The sequence below is a fragment of the Acomys russatus genome, chromosome 4 (genome assembly GCF_903995435.1).
Source record: "Acomys russatus chromosome 4, mAcoRus1.1, whole genome shotgun sequence".
Classification (NCBI taxonomy): domain Eukaryota; kingdom Metazoa; phylum Chordata; class Mammalia; order Rodentia; family Muridae; genus Acomys; species Acomys russatus.
This window is the reverse complement of record NC_067140.1, coordinates 42,870,952-42,890,735: the sequence shown is the minus strand read 5'-3', so window position 1 is coordinate 42,890,735 and position 19,784 is coordinate 42,870,952. Positions and strand designations below refer to the sequence as shown.

The following is a 19,784-nucleotide window of genomic DNA, read 5'->3' as shown; positions in this document are numbered from 1 at the left end:
GTGCCGTTTTGGATGTCACAAAGACTAAAAGAACTGTGTCTGTAGCCTTGAGATGCCGGTGAAGGGCAGAGCTCCTACTTGACCAAAGTGCCTCTTCTTGCTGCAGTGGAACCCTGAGACAGGATTTAGCCAACTTGGTGTAGCAAGTCAGATCTACATTTTGAGGCTCTTTCAGAGCCCTTGTAAACAGATTTAGCTCAATGGTAAAGTTAAGTAGTGGGGGGTAAAAATCCTCCACATGTAAAAGCAAATGAGTTTTTAAAGAACAGAAAATAATCTCTATGAGAAATTACTTGTAAATTATCCATGTGGAAAGTAAACCTAGCTCTTGTTAACATTTCTATAGAAACATGCATTTTGATTAAGCCAAGCAAATTAAAAACAGAAACAAAAATGTAAAAGTAGCCAATCATTTATCTGTATACTCACAGATATTTTATTCTTTTTTTTTTTCATCAGTATTTTTTTTCTTGCTTTACGTGCTGTGTTTCCTTTATTTTGCATTATTCACGAAGAACCTTTCTATCTAAGATGACTCTCGGCGTTGCATGCATCATACATGTGAAGTCATTTCAGCAGAGAGTTCCTCTTTGGAGTCGTGTCCACCTCCAGTCTGTGTTCCTTAGCCAGAGTGCTGAGTCTTTAACTGCCCCAACACTAGCCCACGGCATGTGGAGAGGGTGCTGGCTCTCTCTGCCCAGTGTGCTCTCAATCCCCCTCCCAAACTGGGGCAGAAGGAAGGCTGTAGAGGGAGGTATGTGTGCAGGGTAGAGGTGAAACTGGATTTGTTTGTAAATTTTCAGTGGTACGTGAAGTTGTGGTGTCCAGGGGTTAACATGCTTTCTGATATCAAGCAGGAAATGAAAGTTTTCATTTCAGAGAGCTTTAATATCAATTCTTTTCTGCGTTTTACTAAAGCCTTAGCAATTAATTAACGTACAGATTTAGTAAGTATAACACTCAATACACATGCAGTAACATGCATCAGCCAGCACTCCCTAGTATCACCTGGCTGTTGGCTTAGTTTGAAATGCTCACCGCCTGGGAGAGGGTGCCTTGTCTGTCCATGAGAAATAAGGAGCCCCTTGCTGGGACAGATACTATCCATTCATTATGGACTTACAGTAAGAAAGCCACATTTCATTTTGTCAAACCAAACACCTACTACCTAGCTCCATTTGTATGGCATCTAACACAACATGACAGAAACGATAGCCCAGCCCTCAGTGCACAGCGAACTGGTGACAGAAATCAGGAATGGTTTGGCAAAGATAAAACATAAAATTAATTTTGTGTATATTTTCTTTTCATTCACATTCATACCAGGTAGACTGTGTCAAATACCTCCAGTGGAGGAGAGCTTGCTCATGCATGCAGGACAGAGGGAAGATTAAAAGCTCCAGGAAATCAGCTTGCTTCAAGAAACCATTAAAGTGTGCCTGTCCCTCAGGCTTTGCAGATGTGTTGATTGTTGCATTTCAATCATGTAAATATGTTACAGCATAAAGTAACCAAGGTTCCCTGTTACAGAACTGCTCCTGTCTGGGGGTGTGGGGGTAGGGAGGACGCAAGAGGACTAAATAACACACTGTAATGAAACCTGCCTTTGGGCAGCGCATGCTTCAGTTCTGAATGCCCAGAAATACTTCGTGAGCACTCTAGGCTGCCTAGCAATGGGGATTTTCTCATTCTGGCGAGCTTGACAAAGTAAATACAACTCTTGAACATAAGGCAGCTCCTAATAAAAAAAAAAAAAATAGAAAAAATTTAAAAAACAATTCCCCCTTGTAAATACCTACATTTGGCCCCATTAAAAATTCTTTCTTCATACCCAGGAATCAGCAGACCCTTAAATATGGGGATCTCAAAGTAACTGGAGAGTGGTTGGGAGATTTAGAGCTGTCAGGATGTTTTACATCGCCACTGCCACTGAGCACCTCATACGCCATCTCGGGGCTTTGGAGAATGATGTTCCGCATACACTGTGGGCATTATACAGAGAAACACTCTGGCCATTATGCTCTCGGGAGTCATTCGCTTGCAGACAAAAGGAAACCAACGCATGTTCCTGAGTATACTATCCAGGGTATAAAGATGCATGCTTGCCACATTTCTGGGCTGAAATAGTACTCCTCCAGAGTTGCCAGATCTGGAAGTTTAACTAGTGGACTGGCAGTGACATGCTTACCTAAGCTATTTGGAAAACTCAGATTACAAACATCTCATTTGTGCCTTTTCACATCTTAGGATTCTAGTCCATAGCTAAGGTCAGTCATGCCTCTGCCAGGCCCTGAATTGTATCATGGGTCTGCTGCACCTAAAAACCCCTCGCACTTCAGAATGGGCCTGGATACAAACATGCTCATTTATCTACTAGAAGATCGGAGTACACAGTCTCAGACTGTAGCACGGAACAGGCTCTACTTTGAACTGTAGTGACAAACTGCCTTTACTACCACCAGCGCAGTGTCCACATCATATGCTATAAAGGAAGAAAGAAATGGGTGCAAAGGAATTCTTTTGAGATTAGCAGTTTCGATGTATTTCTAAAATAGTTCTTTAAGTTTAGCACTCAGACCTAACCCACACAGAGTCCTACCCCCAAGACATCTTACTATTCCTAAGACACCTGGTAAGTAGTCCCCAAAATGCTGCTCCTAAAAATTTTTTCTCCTTTATCTCAACCAGAAAAGGGATTTCTTGGGTAAAGTGCACCCAGGATACTTGTCATAGTGATGTGACAATCAGGGTGCCCGTGCCCTCTTCCCTTTCCTGTGACAACAGTCATAGGCCCTGGGGTTTCTCTCCCTGTGGCCCTGCACACTCTGGAACATCTGTGCTCCTTTCCTGCACTGTGTGCGCCAGAGCCATCTAGACCTCGAATTAAAGACCAGCTGGGACCAGGGAAAAGGAAACCAGAGTGAGAATCTCTGCTACACAGTTCAGGAAATATGAATGAGGTTTTGCCGCTTAGGCAACAGAGCCCAGAGGATCACAGGGATGGCAGTCAGGCTAGGCTGCTGAGACTTCACATCTGTGCCCTTTCCCAAGAAGCAGCAGGATAGGGAGGGGTGCAGAGGGTACATTGGATGGGGGGTGCAAGGGGATACACTGGGTAGTGGGATGTAGGAGGATGCAGCAGGTGGGGGTGTGGTGGGCAGTGTGGTGCAGGCAGGCAAAGCAGGTTGGGGATGCTCAGGAGAAGGTATCTCTTTTTTTCCCAACTTTAGGTAACAATTCAAGTTGTATTATTCTGTTACCTAAATGCTTTTTCCCCCCAGACCAGCACATTAATGGAAATAAAAAGAAAAGGGAAATCTGAAGGAAAAGAAACTCCCTTTAGTTTGTAAAATCGGTGCCAGGCATGATGGCTTATGCCTTAAGTATCTGCTTTGGAGAAGCTGGGGCAGAAAGATTGCCACAAGTGTGAAGCTAGGCCAGGCTAGTTAGTGCAGGCTACAAAGACAGTCACTGTCTCAAAGAAAAGAGGTATAGGAAGGAAAGGATATAGGAAGGGAGGAGAGGACCATATTAAGCAAAGTTTTCCTGAATTTCCTAGTCCTCTGGATGTACGAAATAGGGAAAACAATATGACTTTTCTGCATCTTAACTAAGAACATGAATGTTTGAACCTATTGGATTGTTTCCATGCAGTCCAGAAGACTTCCATTGCCCTCTTACGAGAAGCGCCTGAGTAACTTGTCCCCACACACTCAGTGATGGAGTTTGTGCTTCTATAGATGCACCACACAGGACTCAAAACCTCTACCAGGAGAGCAGGCAGGCGGATGCTAATCATGGCAGGGAAAGACACATGAGTCGTTTTGTTGCTGGGATTTTCCTTCTGAATTGTAAGAAAGCACGTTCTAAAACAGCCTTTGTATGCTGTTTTCTGAAAATGTCTTTCAGAAAATACAAATGTTTACAGTAACTATTGTTTTCCATTATTGAAAATATCCACACATAACTTAATAAGGAAATAATCAATAACAATGCAAAAATGTTTCTATCACTCCTGTGATAGCCTTTACCCTTTGGAATTAAATACAAATTAATTCTTATACTTTACAAGCTCTACCAGGACTGCCACCTGTCTCAAGCCACACTTAACCATTTTCCCCCTTGTCTAATGCTCCAGAAAAGCTGGCATCATTCTGCCCTTCAAACATGCCAACCTGACTCCTTCCTCATCACCTGGATCTTCTTTCTCCATGTCTTATAAGTCCCTTCTAAAAGTTAAGATCTTAGTACAGATGTATGTGGAGGAATGTCTTGAGTGGGTGTAACAACTGTCAATAAAGTACTGTTTAGCCAATCAGCTGGGCAGAAGAACAGGAAGTGGGACTTCTAGAGAGGGGAAGGAGCAGGGAGTTCATAGTTGATGGTTAACAGTTGACAGTTGACAGGAGGAAGAGGAGAGAAGCGGCCCAAGAAGGATCAGATTGGCAAGTACTTGAGATATATATAAGTTATGAGGATTAGAGTAGTTTATTTTAGTTAGGTTAGTAGCGGTTTAGATTCTGCCCAGTGTAGTGCTTGCAGCTTTGAATTACGTTTCAGTCTCTTTGTGTCAGTTATCGGCATCCTAGGCCAAACAGATACATTTTATTATAACAGATGTACTCTTGAGGAAGGTCTTCACCAACTAAAGTAGTACCCACAGCCAGTACTTTGCCACCGGGTATCATTTGCTGCCAAGCATCCCTCACGATCCACATGGTCCACATTTGGCTGCTCATCTATCCTTACAATCTCTCCTTTAACTATGGGAGTAGATATTGTCCCTTCTGGGGTAAGTCCCATGAAAGCAGGGATCTTGCCTATCTTCCTTTTTTTTAATCTCTCGATAGCCTGATCACAAGCCCCTCCCTCCTCTCCTCCTAGTCCTACCCTCACACCCCCTCCCTACTCCTCCTGTCCTTTTCTCAGAGAAGGGGAGACTTCCAAGAGGTACCAAAGCACATCCTCTCCCACTGGGGTCTGACAGGGCAGCCCAGCTAGGGGAAAGGGATCTAGTGTCAGGTAATAGAGTCAGAGATAACCCCTACTCCCGTTGTTAGGGGACCCACATGTTGACCATGCTGCACATCTGCTATATATATATCTAAGTGGTTTAGGTCCAGTACGGGCATGCTCTTTGGTTGGTAGTTCAGTCTCTGTGAGCCCTCATGGGCCCAGGCGAGTTGACTCTGTAAGTCTTCTTGTGGAGTCCTTGACCCCTCCACCTCCCTCTATCTTTCCTTCCACTCTTCCACAAGAGTCCCCAAGCTCCACCTATTGTTTGGCTCTGGGTTTCTGCATCTGCTTCCATCAGCTACTAGTTGAAACCTCTAAGAGGACAGTTATGCAAGGTTCCTGTCTACAATCATAGAACAGTATCAGTAAAAGGGGTTGGCTTTCTCTCATGGCATCGGTCTCAAGATGGGCCAGTCATTGGTTTACCATTTCCTCAATCTCTGCTCCATCTTTATCCCTACATTTCTCATAGGCAAGATAAATTTTAGGTCAAATGTTTTTGGGGTGGGTTGGTATCTTCCTTCTTCCATTGAAAGTCCTACCCAGCTAAAGATGCTGATGACTTCAGGCTCCTTAACCACCTGCTGCTAGAAGTCACCCCCATAGACTCCCAGGAGCCTCCTCTCTTGCAGGGATGCTCCACCACCACCGATTTCTGTTCTTTCTCCTGTCCTCCCCCCAACACTCCCACCCCTGCTCTCTGCACACCTGATCTCCACCCCATTACCCTCTCCACACTCTCTTCCACCTAGTTCCATACCTCTATCTACTTCAGACGTCTCTTTTATTTCCTGTTCTGAATGAGATTCAGCATCCTCCCTTGGGCTCTCCTTGGCTTCTTTGGATCTGTGGATTGTAGCATAGTTATCCTATACTTTAGGGATAATATCCACTTATAAGTGAATGCATACCATGAGTGTCTTTCTGGGTCTGGGCTTCCCGACTCAGGATGATCTTTTCTAGTTCTATCCATTTGCCTAAAAATTATATGATGTCTTTGTTTTTAATAGCTGAGTAGTATTCCATTGTGCAAATTTACCACTTTTTCTTTATCCAGTCTTCAGTTGAGGGACATCTAGGTTGTTTCCAGTTCACGAATAAGGCTGCTATGAACAAAGTTGAGCAAGTGTCCTTGTGATGTGGTGGGACATCTTCTAGGTATATGCCCAGGAGTGGTATAGCTGGGTCTTTAACTAGATCTATTCCCAATTTTATGAGAAATGGCCAGATTGATTTCCACAGGCGTTGTACAAGTTTGTTTGCACTCCCACCAGCAGTGAAGGAGTGTACTCCTTGCTCTGTATCCTCACCAGCGTGTGCCATCACTTGAGTTTTTAATCTTAGCTATTCTGACAAGTGTAAGATGGAATCTCAGAGTCATTTTGATTTGCCTTTCCCTGATGACTAAGGACATTAGACATTTCTTTAAGTACTTCTTGGCCATCAGAGAGTCCTCTGTTGAGAATTCTCTGTGTAGCTCTGTACCCCATTTTTTATTTGAGTTATTCGGTTTGTTGGTGTTTAATTTCTTTAGTTCTTTATATATTTTGGATATTAGTCCTCTGTCAGATGTAGGATTTGTGAAGATCTTTTCCCATTCTGTAGGTTGCTGTTTTGTCCTATTGATAGTGTCCTTTGCCTTGCAAAAGTTTCAAGAGGTCCCACTTATTAATCATTGATCTTAAGGTCTGTGCTGTTGGTGTTCTATTCAGGACATTGTCTCCTGTACTGATGACTTCAACACTATTCCCCACTTTCTCCTCTATTTGATTTAGTGTATCTGGTTTTATGTTGAGGTCTTTGATCCACTTGGGCTTGAGTTTCGTGCAAGGTGATAAATATGGATCTATTTGCATTCTTCGACATGAAGACATACAGTTAGATGAGCACCATTTGTTGAAGATGCTGTCTTTTCTCCATTGTATGGGTTTGGTTTCTTTGTCAAAAATTAAGTGTCCATAGGTATGTGGGTTTATTTCTGGGTCTTCGATTTTATTCCATTGATCAACCTGTCTGTTTTTATGCCAGTGCCATGAGTTTTTATTACTATTGCTTTGTAGTATTGCTTGAAATCAGAGATGGTGATACCTCCAGAAGTTATTTTATTGAACAGGATTGTTTTAGCTATCCTGGGGACGGGGATGTTTGGGGGGGCGGTTGTTTGTTTTTGTTTTTTGTTTTTTATATGAAGTAGAGAATTGTTCATCCAGATTTGTAAAGACCTGGTTGGGTGTCACCACAACATGAAGATTAGTGTTAAAAAGTTGCAGCATTTGGAAGGTTAAGAACCACTAACTTACGTTCCCAGACCATTTGCTTCCTCTGTTCCACGTCCTAATTTTCCCCCACCAAAGGGGTTGTCTGCATGTAGCTCTAGGGTGTCTTTGCAGGAAACAGATACTGCCTAGTTGTTTTATTCAGAAAGAAAATCTATAACAGAACATTGAGGGTGGATGAAATACTTGGAGGAACTGTAGGCATTACCACCAAGCTGGACTCCAGGAAGACAGGAAGGGGAAAGCTGAGAGACCCCTACTGAAGCTACTGACTGGACACACAGTTCTTTGTCCAGTCTTGAAAGGCCCCACTTTTTACTGCAACTGCTTCTTGACTCTCAGGAAGCAGCTAGTTAGACACCTAAACATTGCTCCAGCATCCACTTCCACAAAGGCTTCTCGACACTTAGGAAGCCAGTGTCTAGTCCCTGGATGCTGACGCTGACGCAGAATAGTCATCTCTTCATCAGTGCCTGCCAATTGCAGTAGTTAACACAGCAGGAAAACTGCTCCTGCTTCTCTTCCACCTTCTAAACCTAGTACACAGATGCATTGAGTTGGATAAACCTCATCCACCTCTTTCCAGCCCCTGCTATGAGGAAGGAACACCAGAAGGCAGTTTGAATGGATACCAAGTGCCTGCTCTAAGACTTGAATCTTACTTTCTGGGATCTCTTTCATTTTGTGAGTAGCTACCTTGAAGCCACATGAATTAATAGGCTTGATTGAGAAATTGGCACCCCTCACCTGTCCGTTTTCTGGCTGTGTCCTTAGAGAAAGTCTTTAAGAAGGCTTAGGGACAGAGCCATCATTGGCAAATGTTGCCACCCAGTACACAGATGCAAGAACATCCAGGTGTTTGCAGACTAGCAAGGCCCTGAATCACCAAGCCTTTGGTTAGTTGGCTAAGACTGCGACATTTAGGCAGGGTGCCTCCTTTAACAGAACTATGGTCCTCTCTTCCTAGTGTTTAGTTTTGGCATGAGTTCATCTCTTTTATAGACATTTTTGAAAGAAGCCACAAGAGTCAACAGACACACCAATATTCTAATTTTTTTCAACATTTCAAGGAGAGCCACTGTTTGTTGGGTATAATGTTTGCCTTCCAGGTTATCTCAGATATGATAAGAACAGCACTTACACTCTGAGATCTTTGGCCTCCCTACCTATCTTCCACCCAACAAATCAAAGCTTCTGTATATCACAGAACTTGGGTATTACATGTGTCATTTGCCAAGATCTGTATTAGTTAGCAGTGTGGAGGTTTACAGTAACCCAGTGAGGGTGCCTCAGATAATACAGAAGTCTGTGTCTCTCACATGAACCCGGTTGAGCTGGGCAACCCAAGCTCCTTGAGTGACCAAAAGATCCTAGACTCTTTCTGACTTTTCCCTTTTTTCTCCTCAGCACATAGATTCCATTTTATGACCAGGATACTGCTTCAGCACCTTTTTTCCAGTCTATGTTTATACTGATCATGAACAGCCATGCCTTTGCTACTCCACGAGCTTCAAAATATGCACACAGACAGCACAGTGCACTCTGGAGTGGACTAATCTCAAAACAAGAATTGTGTAGGCTTTGTAGCCATCTGGACATGCCATTTAGAGTTTCTGTGTCCCTAGAACATATTCAACAAAGAAAGACATAGAGTTTTTTGTAACCTTTCCTTGGGGAGAGTAGACAGACTCTCATGTAATCCAAGCTAACATCCAACTCTGTATCTAGCCAAGGATGGCCTTGAACAGAGGCCTCTTGCTCTACTTCCATAGTCTTGGAATTATAGGTATATGCCACCACCAACTCTGAGACTGATACAGATTCTAGATGCATACTGCATTAGCCCTAATTACCCAGTTCATGGGAAAGAGTCTGGTGAGAGGAGAGGTAGATGGGCCATTAGTCTAAGAGGGAAGTGGAGACAGTGCCTACTCCCTTTAAAAAAATAAATAAATAACTCACCATAACATTGGCACAAAGATACAGTGACCAAGATGCAATCACTTAACCTCATCTATTAGCAAGAGAAGCTGTGAAATGCAGCCTTTATTCAGAGAGGCCACGTGACCGTCAAGTAGTTAGGGATTCTCTTACTTTCTAAAAAGAAGAGATGTGGGTAGTAAACTAGCACTTTCTGCCACACACACACATGCCTTTTCACAAATCACACTGCTGTTTAGACAAGTGACTTCTTCACAGTCTGCTTTCAGAGAGGTGAAAGCAGATTTGGAGGCAAGACAATACTGTCAGTTATAATTGACGGTCAAAATAATTGCACACCTGAGCATTTTTCAGTGGGCAGCCAATGTGCAATGTTCCAGCTCTGAGATGTTCTCTAATTTTCAGATCAATCAAGAAAAAACAAAACCAAATGAATTTCTTAATTAAAGAATAGCGTAAAATTATGGCGCTAATTGAAACTATTTTAATCATAAGCCCTAAAAATCAACTGGACCTTAAGAAAATAAAAACAGAAACCTCAGCATGTGTAGCAGAATATTTTCCAGAAGTACTCAGTCACTACCAAATGAACACTTTCAAATCCAAAAAAAGAAACAAGAAGGTGAGGTAGGGGGATTGGTTCTGGCATTGTTTCCACTGGCCAGGCTGGATATGCAGCTAGTGCACAAGCCATGAAGACTCAGGCAGAAGCATACCACACAACAGTATTTTAGCTGAATGTAGAATACTTGCAGTAAGTGTTAGGTTGTAATAATATAATCATTATTGAATACTATAAATGTAAAAGTATAAAAATATAATAACTAGAGGTTGGAGAGATGGATCAGTGGGTAAGAGCACTTACCTTGTGAACCATGAGGACCTGAGTTCAAATCCCAAGCAGCTACCTAAAAAGCCAAGCATGGCTGCATATGCCTGTACCTTAGCATTGGGTAGCAGAAGCAGGCAGATCCCGAAGTTTGCTGGCTGGCCAGCCAACTAGCCAAACTGGGGCAAGTTTCTAGTTCAGTGGGAAAGACAAAAAGGGGGCGGGGGGAGTAAGAGAAGAAGACATCCAACGTCCTACCCTGGCTGCTCCATGCACACACCCACATACATGCACCACACACATTCCAAACACCACACAAAATAATAATAATGTAATTCTATAATAACAGGAGACACTGACATTTTTACTAGCTGAAACAAGAGTCTGAAACCTTGTAATAATGATGAATGTATCCAGCCGGCTGCATCCTATTCCCTGTGCCTCTGATAGGAAATTCATCTCCTCTCTGAGGAAAGGGAAATCTCCCTACAGGATGGAACAAGAGAACGCTGCTTTACCCTCCCGCACTTTAGGCTCCTGGGGGGAACCAGATAACCGTTTCCTTGGTCAGAAACTTAAAATGGAGCTTCAAGCAGTGAGCTGTGGTTCACCACAAGTACGTGCTCCCAGATGCTGGTGGTTTTGTTATGCAGCCTTTCCTGTAACCGTGGCTGAGTGCTGATTGTCTCCCTGTTCAATACCATTTGTTCTTCCTTAGATAGTAATAAAATTGTTAAATATTTTTACATACATTTAAACAAAAAGCCTCTTCTGCAGCTCAGTCTGTGCATGTTTAAGTTAAGGCTGTGAGTAAAAGTGACATGGTTAACTTCCAGGTCCTGTCTTTTGGCCACCTTTTTCCACGCTCAGCATCAGTTTTGGAGCCAGAAGTAGATCCCTTTATTCAGAAGACAAACAAACCCATCCTTTGTGCTCAGAACTGCCCACACATGGAAGTAAAGTGGAGAATAAATACACTTCTACCTTTAAATATATATATGTATAATATGTGTATTATATATGTATTTCCTTTTACCAATTTTAATTGTTCATGTGTGTGTACTCGTGTACATATGCACATGCCTGAAGATGCCAGGCACATCTGATGCCCTGGACCTGGAGTAATGGGTGTCTGTGATCAGTGACATTCCTGTTTGCAAGCCACTCTTAGGATGGGAGTGCCTCTGTTGTGACTCACACAGAGCATGATTTCAGAAACCAACAAGCTCTCTGCATGTGAGGGCACCGCGAGCTGAGAGACTCTGCAAGGCAGTGGGATAGATGCTTGATTTTCACATGTGGTTTTCCCCCTTTGTGTGAAGAAGGAAAAATAACTATTAAAACCCAGGTGGAGGAGCTTCATGTGCTGACATTTCCTTTATTTGCCACTTTGTCAGCAGTGAAGACATGTGCAAAAAGAAAAAGAAAAAAAAAACAGATTTTTTTAAAGTGATGTGGATCTTGAACTGCCTTCTCTATTACTTAGTATTCTACATCTGTGATCAAACACACCATTGCCGTTGGCAGAAGCTCCCAAACTTGCCAGGGGGTTTTAGTACACTGTTTCTTTCCATACAGTAGTGACAGAAAGGAGTGCATTGATCTCATCAGATCCTTGCAGATCCCCCAGTCTCCTGTGGAAATCATGGAAGTTCTTACTGTTCCCACACTCTTCCTACCTGTGTTAGGAAGAGTTTAGTTGGGCTCACAGCTCCAGTGCTGGAGTCCGCCCGTGACAGTGGGGAAGCAGGGCAGCAAGCCTGAAGCATAGGGACAAACTGGTAGAGAGGCATTTACTTTCAGAGCCTGCTTCCAGTGACACATTTCCTCCAGCAAGGCTGTACCACCTAACCCTCCCTAAACAGCCTCACCAAAGGGGGATTCACGTGCTCAAATGCCTAAGACTACAGTCGACATTTCTCATTCAAACCACCATGGCTTCTTAATGCAGCCGTGCACTTAGTCGCTGTCTCAAAAGCCAAGCAAGGAATTGTGGGTGCAGCTTTTTTGTGTTTATTTACAGAGCTGCAATGGGGCCGAGGCAATATAAACTAAATACTCAAGTTCTGGCTTACTTCCTGAGATCTAGTAACTAAATTGCTGTCATTTACAGTAATGTACAGTATGTTACACTTGCAGATTCATTTCCTTGCCCTAGTAAACTCACTTTATTTCATCATGTTACACTACACATGTTTTTCTCGGACCCCTGAAATCTATTTTTTAAGCAAAAGAGGTTTTAAATATGTTAGTACAGTACTGGATAGCTCACAAAGGATCAGGATATGAGGGAGACTCTGACAAAGACTCCTAGTAGCAAAGGCCATAGTGACTGAAGAAGAGACCCCCTAAATAGACAAGACTCCTAGTAGAGGGAGGGGCACACCAGCCCACCCACAAAAACTTCTATCTAAAATATACCTTACCTACAAGATGTGTAGGGATAAAGCTAGAGTGAAGACTGAAGGAATGCGCAACCAGTGCCTGGCCCAACCTAGAACCAACCCCCATGGAAGAGAGCCAACCCCTGAACTATTAACAGTACTCTGCTGTGCTTGCAGACAGGAGCCTAGCAGAGTTGTCCTCTGAGAGGTTCCACCCAGCAGCTAAGACTCACAGAAAACATTGGGCGAAGCGTAGAGAGTCTTGCAGAAAAGTGAGGGGAAAGAGGAAAAGATCTGGAGGCGACAGGAGCTCCACAAGAAGACCAACAGAACCAACTAGCCAGAGCCCAGAGGGGCCTCCAGAGCCCAGAGGGGCCTCCAGAGCCTGAAGCACCAACCAAGGACCATGCATGGACTGGATCTAGGCCCCCTACACAGATGTAGCCATTGGGCAGCTCAGGCTTCGTGTGAGTCCTCTAGTAAGAGGATCAGGGGCTGTCTCTGATTTGGTCTCTGATGCTTGCTTTTTGATCACTTCCCACTGGCAGGACTGCCTTGCCAGGCCACAGGAGAAGAGGACATCAGACCTGATGTGACTTGATGAGCTAGGGTGGATGGAAAGATGAGGGGCTCCCCTTTTCTGAGGAATAGGAGAGAGGGGAAAGAAAGAGAGGGTGGGATTGGGAGGAGAGGAGGGATGGAGGATGACCAGGATGTAAAGTGAATAAAAAATAAAAAAGAACACTTCTGCCCTTTATTATGAAAATGTTTGCATATAAGCTCAGAAACAACTTAAGTTTTCTGTTTGGAAACAAGACCCGGGGCTGGAGAGATGGCTCAGCGGTTAAGAGCACTGACTGCTTTTCCAGAGGTCCTGAGTTCAATTCCCAGCAACCACATGGTGGCTCACAACCATCTATAATGTGATCAAATGTGCAATGTATACATAATAAATAAATCAATCTTTTAAAAAAAAAAAGAAAGAAAGAAAGAAAAGAAACAAGACCCACCCTCAACACAGCATTGTATACAGGTCTCCAGAATGTTTTCACTTTGCCTAATTTTATCCATGTTAGAAAGCAATTCCTTATTTTCTCTTCCCTCAACCCCCCAGCAATGCAGTCTTTCTCTGTTTTGATAAGGTAGTGGTTTTTGTTTTGTTTTGTTTTGCTTTTTAACATCTTATGGGTAGAACCAGGCAGTACTGTCTGTGACTGGATTATTCCACTTAGCACAGTGTTCTCACAGGCACTCAGTTGTATCCTCATGTCATTTGATCTTCATAGCGGTCTTGTGAGGGGACAGTTATTCCTTCATATGGATGAGCACACTGAGCCTCATCAAAGTTCACCCCAAAAATGAAGGGCCGAAGTGGGACTCACACCCACTGTCACTCCACCTCCACGCCCCAGTGCTCTTGCACCACGGCTTCTGCTTTGTCTCTGGCAGATTTTCAGTTAGGGGCCAGCACAGAGCCCTTTCAGGTATGAATCCATTTTCATTCAAGTTTGTTACGTTTAAAAGAAAGTGGAAGTGTATTGGAAACTATTCTCAAAAATTAATGTTCATGGTTCTGAGCAAAACAAACTGGCTTTCCAGAGAATATGAGAAATGTGTGAAAGAATCCCTGCCCATCTGCTAAGGGTTAAAATGGACTCTGCCGGCTGTGTCCAGAAAACAAACAATGCCAGGCAGTTTTCGCTAGGAAACATATGAAAAATATAAATTGATTAGACTTACTTTAATGGGTATTTACCTTCAGTTTGTCTCTAATCTATGTATAATCTTCATTCATTGTCTTGGCCCTTCTGTCTGGGGACTATAGGTGCTCAGCCCAGGTCTGGCAGCCTGGGAGAAAAAGAATTAGGAAGGGAACCACCAAGCCAGGAAATCCTTCTCTGTGTGTCTATAGGATCAGATTGTTGCTGACCTAGAAGGGACAAATAGATAGGGGCCAAGCCCAGCAAAAAGTGAAGCAGACTTCAGTTCCTATCCTTAGAAAGCCCTGGATCCACAGAGCAGTCACATATGCTGCTTAGTGCTAGCCTGGGCTTCCTGTGGAATGCAGATGCCTTTGGCAGACGCTTCCGAACCTGACAGGGTGTTTCAGCATGCTGTTTCCTTCCCTACAGTAGTGACAAAAAGGAGTGCGTTGATCTCATCAGATCCTTGCAAGTTCCTCAGTCTCCTGTGGAAATCATGGAAGTTCTTACTGTCCCCACGCCTACTTATATATAGACGTGGTACTAAAAGAAAAACTAGGCTTCCAGCCAGCCAGATAGCTCACCTTCCTCGTCTGCACAGCCTTTCCTTCTCAGGATCTGAGGAACCAAAATCAGATCGAAGAAATAGCTTAGGATGAAAGAGCCAATTTTGCTTTGAGTTTTGATTGGATTTATAATATTGAGAATCATTTCATGCATTCATCCTATTCATTTTTATTTGAGTCTGGCTTTTATTTAAACTGTTATTCAGTGAAATCTCAACAATATCTAGAAGTTTACCCTCCCTACAGCCTGCAGTTTATCGTAAAGAAGGTCACCATGCAGTGCGTTCTCACAAGACAGATCTGGGATGCTGTGGCACCTGGGCATTTACATGTCAAGTGTGTGCAGGCTGTGGAAGCCTCAGAGGAGAGCTCCCTGACACACCTGGCAAGGCTGGAGCCTCAGCTCCTTCCTTTCCTGCTTCATGTCACACTGATGTGGCACACACACCGGGGAGGCTTGTTTAAAAAAAAACAAAAAAACAAAAAAAACATTCTGCTCAAGAATCTATATCTCATGGTGACCACATTCAAGAAGTCAGTGAAAACAAGCAAGACCACCCAAGGCACAGATTGCTGAGCCTGCTTTGCGCTTTTTCAGAGGACAAGAATATATAACCAGGTTTACATGAATGTGTTTGGCTACAAATGACTATTCATATCATACACACACACACACACACACACACACACACACACACACACACACACACACAGCCCAAGGTTTTCTGATCAGAAGTAGCACATGAATAATATGTGACTTTTCTTCAAAGCCATTCAACCCAAAAGATTTCCAAGCATGTCACATGTCTCTTCCCCCGCCCCCATTGATGGGCATTCAGCCAATTGGCTCACAGTCATTGCCTAGATAAGGAGAGAGGAAAAAGAGGGAAAGTTGGGAGAGGAGGGGGAAGGGAGAGTGAGAGTGAGAGTGGGGAGATAAAAAGGAGTGCTTAGACAGTCACTAAGCAAATAGTTGAGCTCCTAAATTTTATTTTGCTGGTCCTGAATGAACTATACTTGCTTTCCTGCTTAGATTATCCATAAGGCTGAGCCTTCAAACACACTGTCTGTATTCTACTGCTCCTGCTACTTCCCATTTTCCTTGTCAGAACTGAGGGCAACACTTAGGTCCCTACTCAGGTCCCCATCTCTGTAAAGGTTTCTCCCTCTGCCCCTGCCTGTCTCATATCCATAGCCTGGAGAGTTTACTAGGGGGTGATTTTTACACTTGTCTTATTCCTGTAAGTGGAGTAGGAAGAAACCAGGTGTGTGGAAGGTGCTATGCTGGCTTCAGAATTCCTCATAGGATCTATTTGCTGAGTTGATTCTGTAAGGAGCTCGTACCATTTGGTAGGTTCCAGCATTGGAAACACACACTATAACTTTCTCCAAGTTTTCTATAACTCAAACTATGCATGTATGCTGCTCATTTTCCTCTGTGCTCATCAGCAATAACTATGAGCTCTTAAAGTGAAACATAGGTGTAATTAAAGCTCTCTTTCCTTCCTGCTTCTTCTGTGGGCTGTGACTGTATTAACACTGCAGAGACGTGTGTAGCCTCAAACCCAGGAGCCATGCTTCCCTTTAGGCCACTGAGCCTACTCTGCTTTCATTTCTGCTTAAAATATATGGAGCATAGATTACAAAGAACAGAGTCATTTGGAAACAAAGAGATCGCATCTGAGATTCAAGAAACAAGCAATTACTTAATAACCAACAGGCTGGGTGCTGTGGATGAAACGAACAGTTCACTATGAGCACCCCAGGTTTTCTAGGCCCCTTCACCTCCCTGACGTCTTTGTTGACCATTCATCTGTACACCAGTGATTTTTCATCTGAAACACATTTGTATTTGAGGCAAACAAATCAAGAAAGAACCTTTCATAAGTTATCTTAAATGTCTTGAAATATTTTGATTATTTACACACAGCTTGTGTTTACATGACAAGCATCTAGCAGGAACATATGCTTGTGAGCAAACATTTTGACAAAAGCAGTCCTAGCCTTCCCCCCCCCCCCATAGAAGAGGGTTTTCCAAATGAAGGTCTCAGCTAGGTTGCCTATGAGAGAACCCTATCCTGTCTTGCCTGTGTTGTTGCCCTACTGTTTTATGCCTCAAACAACAGGGAGAGTAATCCTTTGTCACCATGGAGCAGTGGTTCTAGAACCCCTGCAGATTCCAAAATCTATGAATCCCAAAGCCCCTCCTATATGGCATAGTGGTTTTTTGCAATTACATATATCCTCCTGTAGACATTAAATCATCTGTGGATTATGATAATACCTAATACAATGGAAATGCCATGTGAATGGGTGTTTTGCTATATTGAATAGAAAGTTATAAACAATTTCAAAAAGTCTCTGTGCATGAGTATTTTCCAGCCATGGCTTGTTGATGTAGAAAGTAAACTTCTTCTTCCTTAAATTTGGAGTGGAGGTAGGGTGGGGACACAAGGACAGGGTCTTACTTTGTAGATCAAGCTGACTTCAAACTCACAACAAAGATTTGCCTACTTCTACCTTCCAGCTAAATTTGTGTGAGAGAGAGAGAGAGAGAGAGAGAGAGAGAGAGAGAGAGAGAGAGAGAGAGAGAGAGAGAGAGAGAGAGAGAGAGAGAGAGAGAGAGACTGATAATGAAAATAATTTTATATTCCTTTTTCTCTTTTGTTAGAAGGGGAGGGGTGTCAGGTGAGAGAGGGTTTCTCTGTGTAGCCCTGGCTGCTCTGGACCTAGCTTTGCAGACCAAGCTGGTATGGAACTCAGAGATCAACCTATCTCTGCCTCCCAAGAGCTGGGATCAAAGGTATACACCCCCACTGTCTGGCTTATATTCCTTTCAAAACCGAAACAGTCTTTAAAATGTCAGTATCTCCTCCTAATCAGAGTAACGCCTGCAGTTCAGCTCTGGGGATGGGTCTACTTTTAAGTCAGCTTGGATCTGGGGGAGGAAAAACCAGGAGAGGGGGGATATTCAAAGCCAAACTACACTTCTGAAAGTCTACTCCAATGGTAAGGGTTGAGGCAAACCTGCAGTAGATGCTGTGCCTAGCTCATCTGTGCATGTGAAAAGCACTGTCGGGCAGTAGCATTGTTCTCCCTACCCAGTACTTCTTTGAAAAATATAAGTTCCTAGAAAAGTATGGCCGTGAATTAGAACCAGCAGATCAACTTACACACAGGGAAGCAAGCATCTGTGAGAATCCACCATTCCCGAAAAGCTATAGTTGATTAAAATGCATTTTGGGACCCTAGCAAAAACAGAACCAGAAAGAAAGAAAAAAAAACTGCTCTAATTTAATTTTCTTTAATTTGTGCATTTGCATGTTTTCATTCCTATCTAAGAAAGAAAAATCTTAACAGATTTCATTTTGGATTCTGAATACATTCCACCTAGAATCTTGGTCCAGTTTCTAACAGTAGCTGTAATTTGTAAAAATCTAGTAAGAATGGAATGTGATGATAGTGGCTCCGTCTGAGGGATTGTTTTAGCAGAGATTTCATATGCAAGACTAAATGCTGATCAACAGAGCATAATATTGTATTCTGAAGTGTGCAGGGAAAGCAAAATTAATTTTTTTTTTCTTCTTTTCCTTCTCTTGCAATGTGCCACAGCGACTGCATTTGCCTCCAGACTTGTCAGACACAGTGGGCCGTTCAAGCAAACAGGATCTGGCAGAATCTGCTCCACTGCTGGGCGCAGGCTGTGGCATGATGGCCGCAGGCAAGAAGCACCTGGACTTCTAGGGTTCCTCCTTAGTCACTGCATGTGGAATTATCTGACACTCTAATTATGATTGCTAATAGCTTATGTAAATATTTTTCTTAATGATTTGACCCTCCAATCTTTGAAAAACACGGGATTACAAAATGGAGCCACCATTCTTCAGTTTTGATTGTTTCGTGTTTTGTTTTTTCCACTAACTTTCGTACAGAAATAATACAGCAGAAATAACATCATTTGACGTTTAGCTGCTGTTGTATCTTTTAAAATACTAGTTAATTTTTAAATAAACACACACACAAAAAAAAAAAACCAAAACACAGTGTGCCTTCGAGTGGTCATTAGTGTAAGTGGACTGTAGCAATGGGGTGACGTGACGTGTGTCTGATGGTGACATGCCTGTTACGACAGAGTATGAAACATGGAATTCAAATTGTGTGTGAAGACATTTCAGAATACTTTGCTTCTGAAAAGGTTACCAAAAACTGCTAAGGCTTTTTTAAAAGAATGTGAAAAAAAAATATGAAACAACTTGCATTTGTGCACCCTGTTATTTAAAGTGGTGAAGACAAAGATCACATTTTGGGGATTTAGTCTTGCTTACCCACCACAATAGCTAGCACATATAGACCTTGATGGGGTGCACAGAAGAAAGTGGGTGAGCTGCTGTTCCGAAGCTCTAAATAATTGACATCAGCACTATGAAATTATGTCAACAGACAAACTCAAGATTGAAATTCAAGCTGACGGCCACGCTGACGCTGCTGTGGTCCTGGCGATGTCTATTAAAGCCCAGTGAGCAGCTTATGTGCTGTGGGTCTCAGACAAGGTGAAAAACAGAAAGGAACTCAGATGCCCATTGTGCCACCTAAACCCTTCGTTACCCATGAGCACTGGCTGAGCGTGGAAATGGACCTCTAATGTGAACAAGTTTTCGTGTAAAACACTAGGGTTTGGTGTCATGGCTCCATATTCTTGAAGGATGTGACAAACCATAGGTAAAAAGTGAAATCAGAAAGCAACTTGCATGTATTGAAAAACTCAAGGCTTTTAAAAAGATCTTTAACATCTGTTGGCAGAAATTTAATTTCCAAATACATTTTCAAATAAATTCGAATATTCTGAAGCACCTTTAACTAGCATTTTAAGAAGTTTCTTTTTAATATACCACAAATTATACTCTATTTGCTCCTGACAACATTGTAGAAAACAAAGACTAGGGTTTTTAAACTGTCTAACCAATATGATGAATGTCAGTCACTTTTTAAAAAAAAGCCCACTGTAGCATAAACACACACTGTATACAGCTCTTATTCAGAATTAGAATAATTGAATCAATGACAGTGAT

At 42.8% G+C, this 19,784-nt stretch overlaps 1 protein-coding gene across 1 annotated transcript in view; it reads left to right on the top strand.

Annotated features, from left to right (window-relative positions):
- Elp4 (elongator acetyltransferase complex subunit 4) overlaps positions 1 to 18,680 on the top strand; it is a 216,433-nt gene extending 197,753 nt beyond the window's left edge. Inside the window, exon 10 of the mRNA XM_051144289.1 lies at positions 18,328 to 18,680. Within this exon, the coding sequence (XP_051000246.1) occupies positions 18,328 to 18,459 (132 nt within the window). The 3' untranslated portion in view covers positions 18,460 to 18,680. The remainder of the gene's footprint in view (positions 1 to 18,327) is intronic.
- The last annotated feature ends 1,104 nt before the right edge of the window (positions 18,681 to 19,784 follow it).